Source organism: Podarcis erhardii (assembly GCF_964252035.2).
Source record: "Podarcis erhardii genome assembly, chromosome: 17".
In the NCBI taxonomy this organism is placed as follows: domain Eukaryota; kingdom Metazoa; phylum Chordata; class Lepidosauria; order Squamata; family Lacertidae; genus Podarcis; species Podarcis erhardii.
This window is the reverse complement of record NC_138515.1, coordinates 5,355,243-5,372,672: the sequence shown is the minus strand read 5'-3', so window position 1 is coordinate 5,372,672 and position 17,430 is coordinate 5,355,243. Positions and strand designations below refer to the sequence as shown.

Genomic DNA, 17,430 nt, shown 5'->3' with positions numbered 1-17,430 from the left:
TTTTTAATTTGATGCTGGGTTTTATTGAACAGAAAACAGCAAAGTTTCAGACTGTTTAGAAGTAAAGTCAGACACAAACACATGTAAGGATGAGAGGGGGCTTGAAATGTACAAGAGGAAGTTCCACTCAAGACAAAGAAATCAAAACTGACCAGGGATTGAGGAGGGAGGAACTGAAATGGGCCAGCACAAGAAAGGAGAATGCAGCTGTCCCTAGTCAAGTCTCTTTATCTTTATCTCTATCTTCCCCAAGATAGAGGCAAGGAGAGCAGCTCCTTAGCAAGGTTCTAGTCCCAAACCTTTCTTCACCCTGCATGGGCAGAGGGAGCAGCAGCGGCTCAGGCAAGGAAAGGAGCATTGAAGTCCACGGCACTGAGATATTCCAGCCAGTCCCGCAGCGAAGGTCTCTCCTGAGGGGGCTGCCAGAAAGAAAAATTAGTGCATCATGGTCAGGGCTCAGAAGAAGAAGAGTTTGGATTTGATATCCCGCTTTATCACTACCCGAAGGAGTCTCAAAGCGGCTAACATTCTCCTTTCCCTTCCTCCCCCACAACAAACACTCTGTGAGGTGAGTGGGGCTGAGAGACTTCAGAGAAGTGTGACTGGCCCAAGGTCACCCAGCAGCTGCATGTGGAGGAGCGGAGACGCGAACCCGGTTCACCAGATTACGAGTCGACCGCTCTTAACCACTACACCACACAGCCTCAGGAAACCACAAGGAGCTCCTAGGAAATGGATGCCCAGGAATCTGAGCATCTCGTCTAACTGGTGCAAGGCAGACTACTGAGTTTTATGCCACTGATTAAAACAAAGAGAAGGGCACTGCCCCTCAGGTATCTTCCATAAAAGCATGTCATGCCTCTGTGACCCCACCGCTGTGTCCTTTTGAGTCACTTTTAACATGAGATGGAGGGTTACAGCCACAAAACAGAGAAGGAAGAAAGCAAAAGCCTATAGATGAGGGACCTTTAGCCTTTCACCCAGAAAGAGGCCCCTCTCACCCCAAAAAACCACGATTCCCCTAGGAATTGCATAGGAGCACTCCATTCCTTTGGGACATCAGCAGCCATTTTACAAATCCCACCCTCATTTCTATTTGCATGCCTAACAACCTAGGGAGCAAGTGCAGCTATGCTTAATAGGGCTGGAAGCAAAGGGTCAAGAATGAGCATGGGCAGAAGCACTGACCCCTCTTTACAGCTGCACTTCCATGCGCATCCCCAATGTTTGGTGCCCAATTTTCTACCCCAAATAGATCTCTAGCCAGAAGTCAGGAGAACGGAGAAAAGTGTGACAGCTGGGCGCAAGAGGATCAAAGATTTTAACAGCCTCCTCTCCCCAGAGTCTTAATTCTTGCTGTTTCGTTTACCCCCAATTCAAGATCACCACCCAGCGCTAACCTTGTAGGAAGTTGCGTCAACTGTGCCACTCTGAACCTTCACTGAGCAGAGGGAGATGCCACCGCTGGCTGGGTATCCTGGCTCCACATAGAGGTTACAAGTGGAGCTGGGCTTCAGGTAACTCAGAATCCTTTTCTCTTGCTGCCAATCAATAGCAAAACTGCAGAGGGAAGAGCAGAGGGAGGGTTAAGGCATCAGCAATGGCTGGCATGGAGGCAGTCAGTGGGGACGGAAATATAACCTCCCTCCAAAATGAGAGGGCATTCCCTTGAACGCAGCAATCCCCACTGCACATAGAGGCCAGGCAGTTTTCCAAGAACAGGGTAGGTCGATGCCTAAGTGACAGCTAGCAAGCACAATAGAGCCAGGTCTCATTGATGCCAGGGGTTGGCCCCAGCCCCAAGGCTGCCAACTGCCAATCCCTACTAAGAGCCCACTGGACAGATACCTTGGCATGTCTCTATTCTGTACAGTGCCTAAACAAGTATGAAAAGGGATTAAAAGGGAACAGAATCTTTTAGGTTCACAGATGTTTTGGGGGGTGGGGGGCATCTCACAGCCTTCGTTCCATTCTTTTCCAGCCTTGCTTTCATCCAAATGGCTTGAAACACACACTCTCAGTGCTCCAAGCGTTCTCAGCTGTCTTTAGAACCAGCCAGAGGAGCAGTGAAAAGGTGAGAGTGTGACTTGGTTAAGAAGACCACCTGAGTTTCTGACAAAGATAAGATCCCAACTGGGGTCTGAAGACACATCAAAACAGATATCTCTAAACAGCTGCATCAGTGCAGGCGGACTAATGCTCGTGTACTGGAAGAAGCAAAGATCACCAGTGTCGAAGCAATGACTCTTCAACATCAACGTCATTGGACTGGTTATGTTGTGTGGGTGCCAATTTGTCATCTTCCAAAGCAACTACTCTATTCCGAACTTAAAAATGGAAAGCGTAATGCTGGTGGTCAATAAAAGAGGTTTCAAGACTCTCTCAAGGCAAATCTTTAAAAATGTAGTACGGTGGTACCTTGGTTACAGACGCTTCGGGTTACAGACGCTTCGGGTTACAAACTCCGCCAACCAGGAAGTGGTTGCTCCAGGTTAAGAACTTTGCCCCAGGATAAGAACGGAAATCGCGCACCAGCGGTGCAGCGGCACCAGGAGGCCCCATTAGCGAAAGGACGTCTCAGGTTAAGAACCGTTTCAGGTTAAGAACGGACCTCTGGAACGAATTAAGTTCTTAACCCAAGGTACCACTGTATAAACACCGACAACTGGGAAACACTGGCCTGCGAACACTCCAATTGGAGAACAGCCTTTACCGAAGGTGTCATGGCCTTTGAAGATGCTTGAACTCAGGACGAAACGGAGAAACATGCTAAGAGGAAGGCACGCTTGGCAAACCCTCACCGGGATCAACTCCTGTCCAGAAACCAATGTCCCCACTGTGGAAGGACGTGTGGATCCAGAACTGGCCTCCACAGTCACTTACGGACTCACTGTTAAAACCGTGTTCATGGAAGACAATCTTACTCGGCTATGAACAATTGCCAAAGAAAGAAGAAGCTATCAAGTGATCAGAGGAGTGTCAATTTCACATCACTGTGAAGGGACGTAGTCACAAAAAACTGGAAGCTGGCCAAGAAACAGAGCAATGTGCACTTTAGTCTTAACAACGCCAACCTTTCTCTCTGCAGCGCTCATGCTGTTAACTCCCCTCCTGGAAAAGGTTAAGCCAGCCCCCCTCTCTCTCAAGCTTCAGGCAGGCAATTAAAACCTTCCTATTTTGCCAGCCTTGCAGTGTGGGTGAAAAGTTACATCTCCCTGCTTTTATATTGAATTATATTATCCTGCTATTTTGAGTATTTCATTTTTACTTATTTATGAACTGCTTCCTCTGAAGTATGAGTATCTCAAAGCAATTTCACAATACAGCTCAGTTGCACCCAACTAAATTTTACTCAGAGCAGAGCCGCTGAAATTAGTCATGTCCATTCCTTTCAATGGACCAACTCTGCATATGAACCAACACTGGACACAAGCCAGTACTATCATATATAAATTTTACACAGTTCAGTACACCCAAAGATGTACTGCCAACAATAAAGCATACATCTCTGATTGCAAAACATTCAATTCCTCACTGCACATTATATCCTCTATAAAGACACAGAAAGATAAACATCACTATTCCTAGTTACAGGTCGGTAGCCGTGGTGGTCTGCCGTATCCAAACAAAATATAAAAATTCCTTCCAGTAGCACCTTAGAGACCAACTAAGTTTGTTATTGCATGCACACGAAAGCTCATACCAATAACAAATTTAGTTGGTCTCTAAGGTGCTACTGGAAGGAATTTTTTTATCACTATTCCTAGTTCTCATCTTACTAGTTCTTCCTCATAAATTCAAAAACTCAGTCCTAGTATTGACAGCTATTTGGTTATGTTTTGAATTCAACACGCAAAATTGATTTGAGTGACGTGAGCTGCTTTTCTTGAATTTTATATGTATTATCTATATTTTTTATAAACTGCTTTGCATTTATTCTTGACAAAAGATGAGGGCATAAATTTCTAAATAAAATAAAAAAAAATTCAATTTGAGTAGCTAAACTAGCAGGCTTGCCAAGGCGGTTTCGGAGCCCCTGTGATCCAACCCCACTTCACTGGGTCTACTTCATTTGGCAACGGGTCTCCGCACCGCTCCCCTACATGCTCCAAACTGGAGACGCCAGGAAATAAATCAAAGCAAAGTCTCTGGTGCTGAGCTACTCAACCGTGAACTCCAGAGGCCCAAAACAGCTCTACAAAAGCCATACAAAAGCAAGGAAGCTCACCAGCTGTGCAGCAACTCAATCTCAGCCAGAAGCTGTGCTTGCTGGAAGTAGCTATTCTGCAACTCCAGGACGATGGCTCTGATGTTGCCGCAAGTGCCTTCGGGAAGCACCAAAGAGGGAGGGAAGAAAGGGCTGTCGCTCTGCACGGGAGAAGGAGATCCAGTCATCGGTCTGAAAACTCCGATCCAGGCCAGAAACCGATTCTCGCTCTGACTCACCTGCAGGATGACACTGCCATCATCCCTCCAGTGCAAGCGCAGCTTCAGGGCGTGGGGAGTGGCAGCCCCCGGCTGGGCTGGGGAGATCAGCTCAAACTCCAGGTCACTCTTTGACTCAGAAAGCAGTCTGACCCCTTGCAAAGTCTCCAGAAGGGACCGGAAGTCAGAGATCCTGCGGACAATGAACAAGTCCAGGGTGGGGCAACAAAGAGGAGGAAATCTGGAGGCATATCTCCAACAACACTCATGGTGGAGCAGTCAGGGTGGTGGCTAGAGTAGTGAATGGCTGGATTCCTCCCACCCTAACCTTTTAAAGGCAGCCTTAAGACTGAAGATTTTAACCCATACTATAAAATAAGGCAATGAGTACTCCAGACAGACAAAATCTGAACTCTGCACCAGGTAACCTGCAGTCTCTTGTGGATTATAGAAATTACCGTATTTTTCACTCTATAATACACACTTTTCCCCTCCTAAAAAGTAAGGGGAAATGTGTGTGTGTGTCTTATGGAGTGAATGCAGGAGGGAGACTCTGCCCAGCGCTCCCTTTAAAGAGCCACGTGGAGCGTGTGTGCAGCTCTTGGGGGCTTTTCCCCAAGGAGGAAGAAGGGCTGACTTTCTCCCTCCTCAGGGAAAAGCTCCCAAGAGCCACACACACACTCCGCACGCTCTTTAAAGGGAGTGCGGCTCTTGGGGGAGCCTTCCTCCCCCTGCCCGGGCGATCCTGCTTGCTGTCCTGGCTTGTGGCTATTCCAGAAGCCAGATCCCTCTTGCTGTTCTGGCTTCTGGGATTCAGAATATTTTTTTCTTGTTTTCCTCCTGCAAAAACTAGGTGCATCTTATGGTCTGGTGCGTCTTATAGAGCAAAAAATATGGTAGCATGATTCCCTTATTATGCATAGTTTGATTCAACTGCCATTAGTTACATTGAGCTGCACACATCTACCAAGGACACTGCAGAACTTCTCAGCCACCCCTCTGGCTGTCCAGCTGAAAAGAGGCAAGGCCCACACGCTTGCAAACAGGCATCTTTCCCCGAAAAGCAGAACCTTAAGATTCAACGATGGGGTAGCTGTGCATATCCTGCCCCAACTGCAGATATGGAATCAGGGGGTGGCTGTTATTCCTTATTCCAAGTCCCAGGTCCATTCTTGGGCACATTTCAGATTCCATTCCCCGCAGCCGGAACCAGCGCCCTCACCTCTGGACCTCTTCCTGCCAAGCGCAGGCCTGGCGCTCTTCTTCCTCCAGCTCCCTCTGCAGGTGCTGCAGCTCCTTGCGCTGCGCCTGCAGACTGCCTTGCAGCTCCACCATGCGCTCCTCCAGCTGCCGCTGCTGCTCACACAAGGCATCCTGCCGGGGGAGAAGCAACCAGGATCAAGCCAAGGGACTCAACTGGCTGCAATCCCCACTCCGAATCAGCTCAGATCTAGTTCACTTGCCCTGTTAGCCCCACCTGCTCCTTCTGCTGCCTCTTCTGAGCGCTCCTCGCCTTCTCCTCCATCTCCAGTTTCTACAAGGGAAACGCAAAATAAGTAAGTGCAGGAGTCCCAAAGGGCTGGGTCAAGACCTACGCCTTCTCAATATGCACTGTTGGCTGGGCTTACAGACACGTGTTACCCCTGATGGGACATATAAACAAAGGGAAGGTGTACTCCATCCCACCCCCCATGATAATACTTTGGCTACTAAGGGGCTTCTTGAATTTGAACCCAATGAACACAGCATGTAATTAAACTACAGAATCTGCTACCAGGTACAGTGGTACCTCTGGTTGCGAATGGGATCCGTTCCGGAGCCCCGTTCGCAACCTGGGTGGAACGCAACTCATGTCTGCAGGTTGCGATTCCCCGCTTCTGTGCATGCGCGTGGCGTCATTTTAAGCGTCTGCGTATGCGCAAGCGGCAAAACCCAGAAGTAACCCATTCCATTACTTCCGGGTCGCCGCGGGACATATCCTGAAAAGATTTAACCCAAAGCGTCTTTAACCCGAGGTATGACTGTATTGTCAACATGGATGGCTTTAAAGGAGGACCAGACAAACTTATGGAGGATAAAGGCTATCAATGGGAACTAGCCATGAAGACCACGCTATTTAATTTTTCAGGTTGCAAGAAAGGAAATCCCAGCTAAACACCAGGAAGAACTTTCTGACAGTAAGAGCTGTTCGACAGCGGAACCTCGGGAGGTTGTGGACTCTCCTTCCTTGGAGGTTTTTAAAGGAGAGACTGGATGGCCATCTATCAGGGTTGCTTTAGTTGAGATTCCTGCATTGCAGGTGGTTGGACTAGAGCAGGAATAGGCAACCTAAGGCCCACGGGCCACAAGCGGCCCACGGGGGTGGTTTAAGAAGAAGAAGAGGAGTTTGGATTTGATATCCCGCCTTTCACTCCCCTTCAGGAGTCTCAAAGCGGCTAACAATCTCCTTTCCCTTCCTCCCCCACAACAAACACTCTGTGAGGTGAGTGGGGCTGAGAGACTTCAGAGAAGTGTGACTGGCCCCAGGTCACCCAGCAGCTGCATGTGGAGGAGCGGGGAAGCGAACCCGGTGCCCCAGATTACGAGACTACCGCTCTTAGCCACTACACCACACTGGCTCTCTAACCGGCTCACGAGCCGCCCCCGAACCAAGAAGCCTGCTTGGCAAGACCCCGCGCGCTGCGCTAAACTGTCGCAGTGCAGCGCGGAGACTCGCTTCTGCAGCGCCAGAAATCGCATATGCACAAACACCGGAAATTGCACGCACAATGCAGCCCATGAAGGGATCTCTGCTGGAGTAAACCAGCCCAGGCAAGGTAAACCTTGCTGACTCCTGGACTAGAGGACCCTCGAGGTCCCGCCCAACTCTTCAGTTCTATGATTTAATGTTACTTAAGAAAATTTCTATCTTGCCCCTCCTCGTCCCCAAAGGCACAAAACATCAAAAATTTGAAACGAGTGTGTGTGTGTGTAACATTTCGGAGCATTAAAAAAAATATCTAAAAGCTTTTCAAAACATTTTGAGCACCTAAAAACCTTTAAGCACAGTCACAGTTCAATGTTGCCACACCAGTATCTTTCAGCTAATGGGTCCTGCAAATAGCTCCCTTGCACCTTCTCAAAGGTCATTTAGACTGTGGACACACCATACAAAGCATGTGGCTTCCAAAAAAATCCTGGGAACCGTAGTTGATTCCTCGCAGGGCTACAATTTCTAGCAACATCAGCAAACTACAGCTCCTAGTTTTTTGAGAGGAGTAGTATGTTTTAAGGGATGCGGATGGCACTATGGGTTAAACCACAGAGCCTAGGGCTTGCAGATCAGAAAGCTGGTGGTTCGAATCCCTGCGACGGGGTGAGCTCCCGTTGCTCGGTCCCTGCTCCTGCCAACCTAGCAGTTCGAAAGCACAAAGTGCAAGTAGATAAATAGGTACCGCTCCGGCGGGAAGGTAAACAGCGTTTCCGTGCACTGCTCTGGTTCACCAGAAGCGGCTTAGTCATGCTGGCCACATGACCCGGAAGCTGTACGCTGGCTCCCTTGACCAATAAAGCGAGATGAGCGCCGCAACCCCAGAGTCATCCGTGACTGGACCTAATGGTCAGGGGTCCCTTTACTTTTAATATGCTTTAAATGTACGGTGCTTACACAGCCTTATTCCTTAGCAAAGATGTGGAGTGGTACCTGGTGGAGAAGTGAAAACCTTTGTCTTTTGGCTGATAATGTGGGGGGGGGGGGGAATCTCTTTTCTTTTTCATTATTTAGTATAAAAGATCAAAGCAAAGTAAAGCCAACCATTCCAAAACACAGCATCAGTTCCAGAGACATTCTGGGCACACATTTCAAAAGCAGGCAGCAGCAGAACTTCTAAGATCTGTGTCAGCTGCCCCCTTTGCTTCTATGTTTTATCCACTAACCTTGCCACCTTGTAAGAGAAATCTGATGACCTTTTAAATGTGTTGTGCGTGTTAGTATTTCACGCCTCCGATGCTGCAGATGTATTTGGTGTAACTCACATGTCTGAGAAGAGTGTGGAAACGGAAGACAGTCTTATCTCTTCTGCTGTATGTACTATTTGTACTGTAGTTTTGCTTTTACTTGTGACCTGTTCGTCTCTCGGAGCTGGAGAGAGAAGACGCCATGAATCCTTTGTCTGTACATAGTGTGTGAATAAATACGTAAATTAGCTCTACGATGTCTTCTTGCTGTGTTATGCTAGAAGATTAGTGTGCATATATCACTTGATACATGTCGCTGGAGCGCACCGGAGAAGAAGGGAAAAGCCTTTTCCAGAGCTGCGCATACTGGAGGACGCTCAGAGTTCAGGGGCTGCAGGGGTACCCCAGGGCGTTTTCTAACAGTGGGAGGGGGGATTATTGGTTTATTTTTGTTATTTTGTTTTGTTTTATATTATGCACTTGGGGGGGTTGTATTGTAATTTTATGTTGTGAACCACCCTGAGATCTATGGATGAAGGGTGGTATACAAATTTATAATACTAATACTAATACTAATATTAGTAATTACTTTTTAAGCTTTCCCTCCACCAAATGTGCTGCCTGAATCTTTGTAAAGGTTTTTCCCTTCCCCTCCTTCGACCTCCAAAATTCTGCTGGGTGAGATGTCTAGGCCACCCTGGCTTTAGCATCTTTTCTATGGATGAAATGGTGAAATCTGCTATGACTAAATGGGCACAAGATGTTGGACATAATATTATGATAAAAACAAAACAAATTCCTTCCAGTAGCACCTTAAAGACCAACTAAGTCAGTTCTTGGTATGAGCTTTCGTGTGCATGCACACTTCTTCAGATACACAGTGTATCTGAAGAAGTGTGCATGCACACGAAAGCTCATACCAAGAACTGACTTAGTTGGTCTTTAAGGTGCTACTGGAAGGAATTTGTTTTGTTTTGACTATGGCAGACCAACACGGCTACCTATCTATAATATTATGATGGCTGACTGGGAACAGTTATGGACCACAGGTATGAAATTTACGGCATGTAATGCCTTAAGAGAGAATTTAATGAAAATGATTTATAGGTGGTACATGACACCAGTCAAGCTTGCAAAAATTTACCATTTGCCCGAAAATAAATGTTGGAAATGTAATGAGACTGAAGGTACATTCTTTCACCTTTGGTGGACATGCCCAAGGATTAAGACATTCTGGGAGATGATTTATAATGAAATGAAAAAGGTATTTAAATATACCTTCTTGAAGAAACCAGAGGCCTTTCTCCTGGGCATAGTTGGCCAATTGGTGCCAAAGAAGGATAGAACATTTTTTATGTATGCAACAACAGCAGCAAGAATACTCATCGCAAAGTATTGGAAGACTCAAGATTTACCCACCCGGGAAGAGTGGCAGTTGAAGTTGATGGACTATATGGAATTGGCAGAAATGACTGGCAGAATCCGAGACCAGGGAGAAGAGTCGGTGAAAGAAGACTGGAAGAAATTTAAAGATTATCTACAGAAATACTGTAAAATTAAGGAATGTTAGAAAGATGTTGGAATGAAGTTACATGGCTTTAGCAGAAATGCTATAAAGAATTAAGTATAATAGATTGTAAATGGATTAAAGGAAAAAATAATGTTAGAATTTGTTAAGTTAAATGATAGGACAGAAAATCGAGGAAGATGGAAAGGATTTGCTGAAACAATTAATCGAAGAGGAATACAAAAAAAGGGAGGTGTGAGGAGGTCGCTGAAACAAGTAAATGAAAGTTAACAACATTGAAAGTATTGGATGTGGGTTTTTTAAAATTGTTTTTGTTTTACTTTTGTTATGTAGATGTAGTATTTTTGTCTTTGTATTGTATTGTATGGTTTTGTCATGTTTAATTCTTTTTCTTTTCTTTCTGTAACTTTTAAAACTTTAATAAATATCATTTTTTTAAAAAAAGCATCTTGTCTATGGGCAGCTTGCTTTAATCCAAAGGCAGGAAATCTCTGGGCCTCTAGGTCTGGTTGCGCTAGAGCTCCCACCATTCCTGAGCCATGGGAGCTGACGTCTGGAAACATCTCAAGAGCCACAGGTTCACCACTCTTGCTATAATCAGAAAATAGGGGCACAACTCCACCCCAGGCTCCCCAACACCACCCCCAAATCAGCAAAGCACCTTGTCTCGGTAGCGCTGCAGAGCTTCTTCCAAGAGCTGAGCTCGGTTCCGCGCCTGCTCCAGCTTGAGCAGCAGTTGTGGCACATCCTTCTTGATGCTCTCCACTTGTTGTTGGTACTCAGCTTTGAGCTTCTTCCACTCCTGCTTCGCTTCGGCCACCTCCTGTCCTGCAAGAGAAAGAGGTGGCGGTGGGGAGCCCAAGATCAGCCTTGGAGATAGAAGAGGTGGTACTGTACATGTGCCCCCACCCTCAGTCGTTTCACCGAGTTTCTCAAAGTACCAGAAGTAGAAGCGGGAGTTTCCAACCCACACTATGACCAGCCACAATAAAAAAATAAACTCTCCAGGGAACAAGGCTGATGTTCATTAAACCAGCTTGCCCAATACACCCACCAGTCACCAGCTGAAGAAATGTAGCTCCACAGAGCACACTTCATCACTGCTCAGCTTGGACTCTTGGACTGAAAGCACAGAATGTTTACTGGGGAGTTTTAAAAAGCCATTTCCTGCTTTGCATTAATTTTTATTTTATTTTGTGGGAAATAAATGCAAGGCAGTTTATAAAAATATAGGTTAAGATTTAAAAAATTAAATTTAAAAATTTAAATTAATAAATGAAATAATAAAAATAAAAACCCCATTTCCTAATCCAGGGGTGGCCAACGTGGCATGCTCTGGATGCTTTGGACTACAAATCTCATCAGCACCTGCCAACATGGACTGGTGGTGGTGATGATGGGAGTTGTAGTCCAGCAACATCTGGAGGGTCACAGGTAAGTTGCCCCTCTATTTTGGCCCTGGAAATAGTTTAAGGTTGTATATGGCAAGGAGGAAAGCAGTGGTGCAACGCTATGGCACAATTCCTTGGGAGTCGATCCAAAAACAGGTTTAACTACACTAAGCAATCCACAATGCAAGGCTATTTTTCAAAATTAATATGCAAACTGATTCACGTTACACCCTCATTAGTTTGGACACATAGAAAACCGTGAATTGTGCAGCACGCATACTCACGAACAGAAGATTTGGAGGCGTTCTCAACGCAAAGTCCAGAATCAAGGAAATCCAGACAGAACTTCAACACTTGCAGCTGCATCAACATAAATTTGTGGGCGTGCCTGGTGCTCTGGAAAACATGCACCAAAAGCAGGGTTCAAGTCAGCACCCTGGGAGCTCTCCGCCCGTTGAGCCAGCCAGGACTAAAGCCAGCATCCCCTCCAAGGGGAAAAAGGCTACTACTCACCACGGCATGCTCAGCCAAAACCTCAGGTGGTAGGTCAGCCTCCACCCCATATTGGGCTTGGCTTTCAAAGGCAAGTGCATCCTTCACCCGAGCAAGAAGCCTAAGGAGGACATGAAGAAACCACAACATCAAGAAACTAAAAGAGCACTTTTCAAAACTTCCTATCTCCCAGGAAACATTTCAGTTGCCGCGGCAACCCTCCACACTGATGAAAGATTCAAGGTCATATTCTTACCTAGTCCAGGGTGGGCAAATGTGGGCCCCACAGATGTTGTTGGATTACAAACTCCCATTGTTCCTGGCCACTGGCTACACTGAGGCTAATGGGAGTTAGCCAATGCAATTCTGGGCTGCATCAATAGGAGTATTGCATCTAGATCAAGGGAAGTAATAGTGCCACTGTATTCTGCTCTGGTCAGACCTCACCTGGAGTACTGTGTCCAGTTCTGGGCACCACAGTTCAAGAAGGACACTGAGAAACTGGAACGTGTCCAGAGGAGGGCAACCAAAATGGTCAAAGGCCTGGAAACGATGCCTTATGAGGAACGGCTAAGGGAGCTGGGCATGTTTAGCCTGGAGAAGAGGAGGTTAAGGGGTGATATGATAGCCATGTTCAAATATATAAAAGGATGTCACATAGAGGAGGGAGAAAGGTTGTTTTCCGCTGCTCCAGAGAAGCGGACACGGAGCAATGGTTCCAAACTACAAGAAAGATTCCACCTAAACATTAGGAAGAACTTCCTGACAGTAAGAGCTGTTCGACAGTGGAATTCGCTGCCAAGGAGTGTGGTGGAGTCTCCTTCTTTGGAGGTCTTTAAGCAGAGGCTTGACAACCATATGTCAGGAGTGCTCTGATGGCGTTTCCTGCTTGGCAGGGGGTTGGACTCGATGGCCCTTGTGGTCTCTTCCAACTCTATGATTCTATGATTCTATGATTCTAGTTCAACATCTGGAGGTCACAAGATGCCCACGCCAAGGGCATACATCCAGCTCAGCTGGGATACTTGCCAGGCTAACCAAGATTCAGAGTTGATCTATGCACACAGGGAGCAACACCTTGAACACACCTAACACCAATGTGGTATAATGGTTAAAGTGTTGGACTAGGATCTGGGAGACAAGGGTTCAAATCCTCACAATCATGAAACTCAACCCACCTCAAAGGGTTGTTATGGGATGGAGAACCACATAAACAGCACTGAGGTCCTTGCAGAAAAAATGTGGGATATAAATGCAATTAAATAAATATAGCTGTTCTGGTGGTCAGAAGTGACGGGAAAGTTGTTCTATACAGGGAAACATGCCTGTTCTTTCACTGCCTCACTGAGGAACCAGTCAAGCCTATGCTGCTGTTTAAGATGTTCTTGATTAATGATTATTTTGTACTGGTTTTTAAATGGGTGTTTTACGTTTTACTTGTTATATGTATTGTTATGAGCTCTTTTATGAGATGGAGGCATATACTTTTATAAGCAAACAACCCCCTGATGAACTTTCAAGGAACACCCACGGGTCTGTGGAAAATTCATAGAATTGTAGAGTCGGAAAGGACCTGCAGATCACCTAGTCCAACCCCCTGCAATTAGAATGTTTTCAAGCAAATGCAGCAGAAGCTAGGGAAATGCAGAATTATGTTTTTAGCAGGCACTGAAAAGTGTACAGTGACTGGCGGAAACGACTGGCAGAATCCAAGACCAAGGTGAAGAGTTGGTGGAAGAAGATTGGAAAAAATTTAAAGTTTACAGAAACATTGTAAAATTAAGGAATGTTAGAAGAATGTTGGAATGAAATAATGTGGTTTTAGCAGAAATGATATAAAGGATTAGATAAAAATTGATTTTTTAATTGGCGAAAGACGAGAATGTAAAATTACAGTATATTAAGACAGATTATTAGGGTAAAAACAAAGCTGGAAAGGGTTTGCTGAAATATCTAATTGAACTAGAACACAAAAAAGGGAGGTGTGAGGTCAAGGAAGTAAGCAAAGGAAAGAAAGTTATGTAAAAGTTTGAGTTGTTTTTTGTTTTTTGTTTCCTAACTGTATTTTTTCTGTATTGTTTTTGTTCTTCTTTTGTCTTTTTTAATTTTCTTTTTGTAATCTTTAAAACTTAAAACCTGAATAAGTATTATTTAAAAAAAGAAGAAGAGTGTACAGTGAAGGCACCTGCTTGATCTGAATAGCCAGGGAGTTTCGAAGTGTGGGCACTGCCAAACTAAAGGATCAAGTTCAAGTGCATAAAATGGGTATTATGTGGCACCTGCTGTAGTGCCAGTAGCCCCAATTCAGAGCGGTTGAGTGGGCACAGGGAGGGCCAGGCGACCTTGCAAGCAAGCTGGTCCAAAGATACATACATGCGTGTATTTATATATATATTGTACATACAAATGAAAACCATTTTTCCTTCAACGCCCGACGAAATAGTTAAGTGCAAAGGGGGGGGGAGTACCGCAGCTCTCCCAAACGAGTCTGCTTGATGTATAAATGGTGGTTTTAGGCGACCTCGTAGGTAAACCGGTCCCAAGCTGTTAACCTTTTCGAGATTATATGGATTTTTAAAATTTAGTGCGTTAAGCAAAGTCCTGTCGCTCCCAAGAAGCCCTTTAACCACTGGAACCCAAATACACCCGTCGCCCGGTGAACTAGCATTTCCCCCATATTGTTTTAATGCATTTATTTGTTTCATAAAATGGATACACCGCTTGGTTGTTCCAAATATTAAAAAGTCCCTGAGCTGTTCACAAAAAGGCAAGACTATAAAACCAGGAAAAGTTTGCCATATAAATGCCACGCGTGCAATAAACTAAGATTAAAATACCCTAAGATTTAAAACCAGCTTAGGAGAAACCAGAGCACGTATATATATTTAAAAATATCCCTATTTCCTGGGGATAAATGGCAAATAAACAGCACTCACTGCGCAGCCTCCGAGGCAGCCATAGCCGCTCAATGTCGCTGCGCTCCTCGCGCCTTTTCATTTGAGTCCACCTCGCCCCGCTTCCGTCCTCCAAGCACACCAATCGCTGCTCGGAGACCAAGCAACGCCCCGCCCAGTGGCTTGGATCCCGCAGCGCCATTGGACGGAAGCGGCGCGGAGGCGGGAAGATGGGCGGCGACCGAAATGAACGCTGGCCTCCATTTTGAGAAAGGCGTCTGGCACGGGCGGGCGGACTGGGGATGGCGGGGAGGAGGAAAGCGGCGCTGGAGGGGGCTGGGGCGCCACAACAACCACAATAACCAAACAACAACAGACGCTCAATTCCTAAAAGAGACATATTGGCCGTTTCCGAGGCTGGGGATGGGGAGGGGTCCATCTCCAAAGAAGGAGATTAAATAGAAAATGGGCAGGTTTCACACCCCCCCAGCTAAAGGGAAGTTTTCCTTCTGCACATAACTGTTGCATTATGGGGAAGCATTGCTCTTTTCTCTTGCATTCTGGGAAGTCTTAACAAAACAAATTCCTTCCAGTAGCACCTTAAAGACCAACTAAGTCAGTTCTTGGTATGAGCTTTCGTGTGCATGCACACGAAAGCTCATACCAAGAACTGACTTAGTTGGTCTTTAAGGTGCTACTGGAAGGAATTTGCTTTGTTTTGACTATGGCAGACCAACACGGCTACCTATCTGTATCTGGGAAGTCTTGTTTATCATCTTTTCCCTGCTTCTGCACACACTGTACGGACCTGTTCCAAACACCAAGACATTCCTTCCTTGCTCAGTTCATCTTAAGTTTATGATGACCTGTTCTCCATGCATAGTTGAAGTAGAAGTAGTAGAAGTTGGTTATTATATTCTTTCATGTTATGATCAATCATTAGTAATTGTTTTATGCTATATCAATCTTTAGTTATAATTTAATTAGGAGGTTTCATGCCTGTCTGGTTCCAACCTCGCTTCCTAGCCTTTAATCTATCGGTGATTAATGTTCATATGTAATTCCCACCTCTCACATGTAATTCCCGCCTTGTATTTACATTAACCAATCAGCAATGAGTTTCTTTGTGTTTGTATCAACCAATCAGCCACAAGCACACCTGTGGCAATGCTTGTAATATTCAATAAAAGAGAGTTCCCGGGGCTTCCCCCGGCAGATGCTCCTCACATGACACCCACTACTCCTCTGTCATGATTTTCATTCCTACACCCAGCCCCACTTCCTCGTCTGCATTTGAACACGTTGCTGAAGTTGGTTCCCAGTTGCTTATTTGCTCGAGATTTCGAAAGTACTGTACGCAGTTCCCTCAACATGAAAAGCAAAGTTTATATGGCCCTCAGCCCCAGAAATAAAGCTTGGGTTAACTCATTGGGAGTGGTCATGGGACTACCCTTCTCAAGCACAGCAATAAGTTTATCCAGTCCAAAGCAGACTGCTTGTAAAATGTTCATACATGCTTGATGACACCCCCCCCCATAAACATCATAAATGGGTTACGGAAGGGATCCCCATCTCAAAAACTGCTTTGGGTCAGGGTGAAGAATAATGGCCAAGCAGATGGCAGAGCATCCTCTGTGATGTGTTGCATCCTGACTTCCCACGGGTGTATGGAATGGTCAAGGGCATCCATGAACACCATAAATAGCCAAAATATTTAGAAATATTTGGGGTTCCCCCCTCCCCACCCCCCGCCAAGATGTGCTTCTGGCCAGAACAAATAATACACTCAAGCAAATGGCCAGTGCCTTCTACAAGATGGAGGTGCATTCTGCTTGATCCAGAGCTTCGTTTGGGTGCATGTCACAAGGACATAGAAAAAATAGGTAATGTGTGTGTCTACTCCATCCCTCCATCCATTCCTTTTATTTGCATGCCATTTTCCCACCCCCCCAAAAAATCATGCTCAAAGCGGCTTACAACAAAGAAAACAATAATGCATTTTAAACAAACACTACAAAAACAATTTCATGATAGCATATCAAAACAAATGAAACATAATAACATACAAAAAAAATTTCATTATTATAAATATAACAAGATTACTTAAACAACATGCAGCGTCCAACAGCAAAAATAACAAGAGCGTCAGTTTCACCTTAGTCCTAGAAACACCCTACTTTCCCTGGTGTTGCTCACAGTCCCTTCCCTGGATGTCAATGACAGCAGGGATACCACCCATAGTGAGTATGCCCAATATGCCCACTACTCCATTGCCCCTGCACCTCTCCTGCAACAGCTTCTTATAAGGCTTCCAAAAGTATGCTCTGGGCCACCATGAATCATGCACCCACTTCTTCTTCTTCTTCTTCTTCTTCTTCTTTCAACTTATACACTGCCCTATATCTGGAGGTGTCAGGGCGGTTCACAAGAGATGATGGTGTGATATTGAATCATATGGAATACCACTTCTCCCAGAGGGTCCTCCTGGCGCAGGCCACCATCAAGGAACATCTAAGCACACCAGCTTTAGTGAAGTGTTTGTTTGTTTGTTTGTTTTAACTTAAAGTAACTTTGGGAGATGTTTTGGTGTCATTAACTGAAAAGAAATTAGACAGCAATACTGACAGGCATTTGTACAGCATGAGCCTAGGCATGTTTATTCAAAAGTAAATTTCACAGAGTTGAATAAGGCCTGTTCCCAGGTGAATGTGCATTGTATTGTCACATTATCATAGCTGTCAACTTTTCCCTTTTCTTGCAAGGA

General features: G+C 45.4%; 1 protein-coding gene across 2 annotated transcripts in view; it reads right to left on the bottom strand.

Annotated features, from left to right (window-relative positions):
* The window catches only part of LOC309332291 (outer kinetochore KNL1 complex subunit ZWINT-like), a 20,483-nt gene continuing 3,053 nt past the window's right edge, over window positions 1-17,430 (bottom strand). Inside the window, exons 1-10 of one of the 2 annotated variants that reach the window (XM_081845387.1) lie at window positions 14,709-14,815; window positions 11,794-11,893; window positions 11,565-11,676; window positions 10,551-10,717; window positions 5,903-5,959; window positions 5,648-5,799; window positions 4,447-4,618; window positions 4,229-4,368; window positions 1,401-1,560; window positions 1-419 (exon numbers count right to left, since the gene is read on the bottom strand). In XM_081845387.1, the coding sequence (XP_081701513.1) occupies window positions 339-419; window positions 1,401-1,560; window positions 4,229-4,368; window positions 4,447-4,618; window positions 5,648-5,799; window positions 5,903-5,959; window positions 10,551-10,717; window positions 11,565-11,676; window positions 11,794-11,893; window positions 14,709-14,731 (1,164 nt within the window). In that variant the 5' untranslated portion in view covers window positions 14,732-14,815 and the 3' untranslated portion in view covers window positions 1-338. Of the gene's footprint in view, window positions 420-1,400; window positions 1,561-4,228; window positions 4,369-4,446; window positions 4,619-5,647; window positions 5,800-5,902; window positions 5,960-10,550; window positions 10,718-11,564; window positions 11,677-11,793; window positions 11,894-14,708; window positions 14,816-17,430 lie in introns of those variants that run through there. The other variant, XM_081845386.1, reaches the window with a different exon arrangement.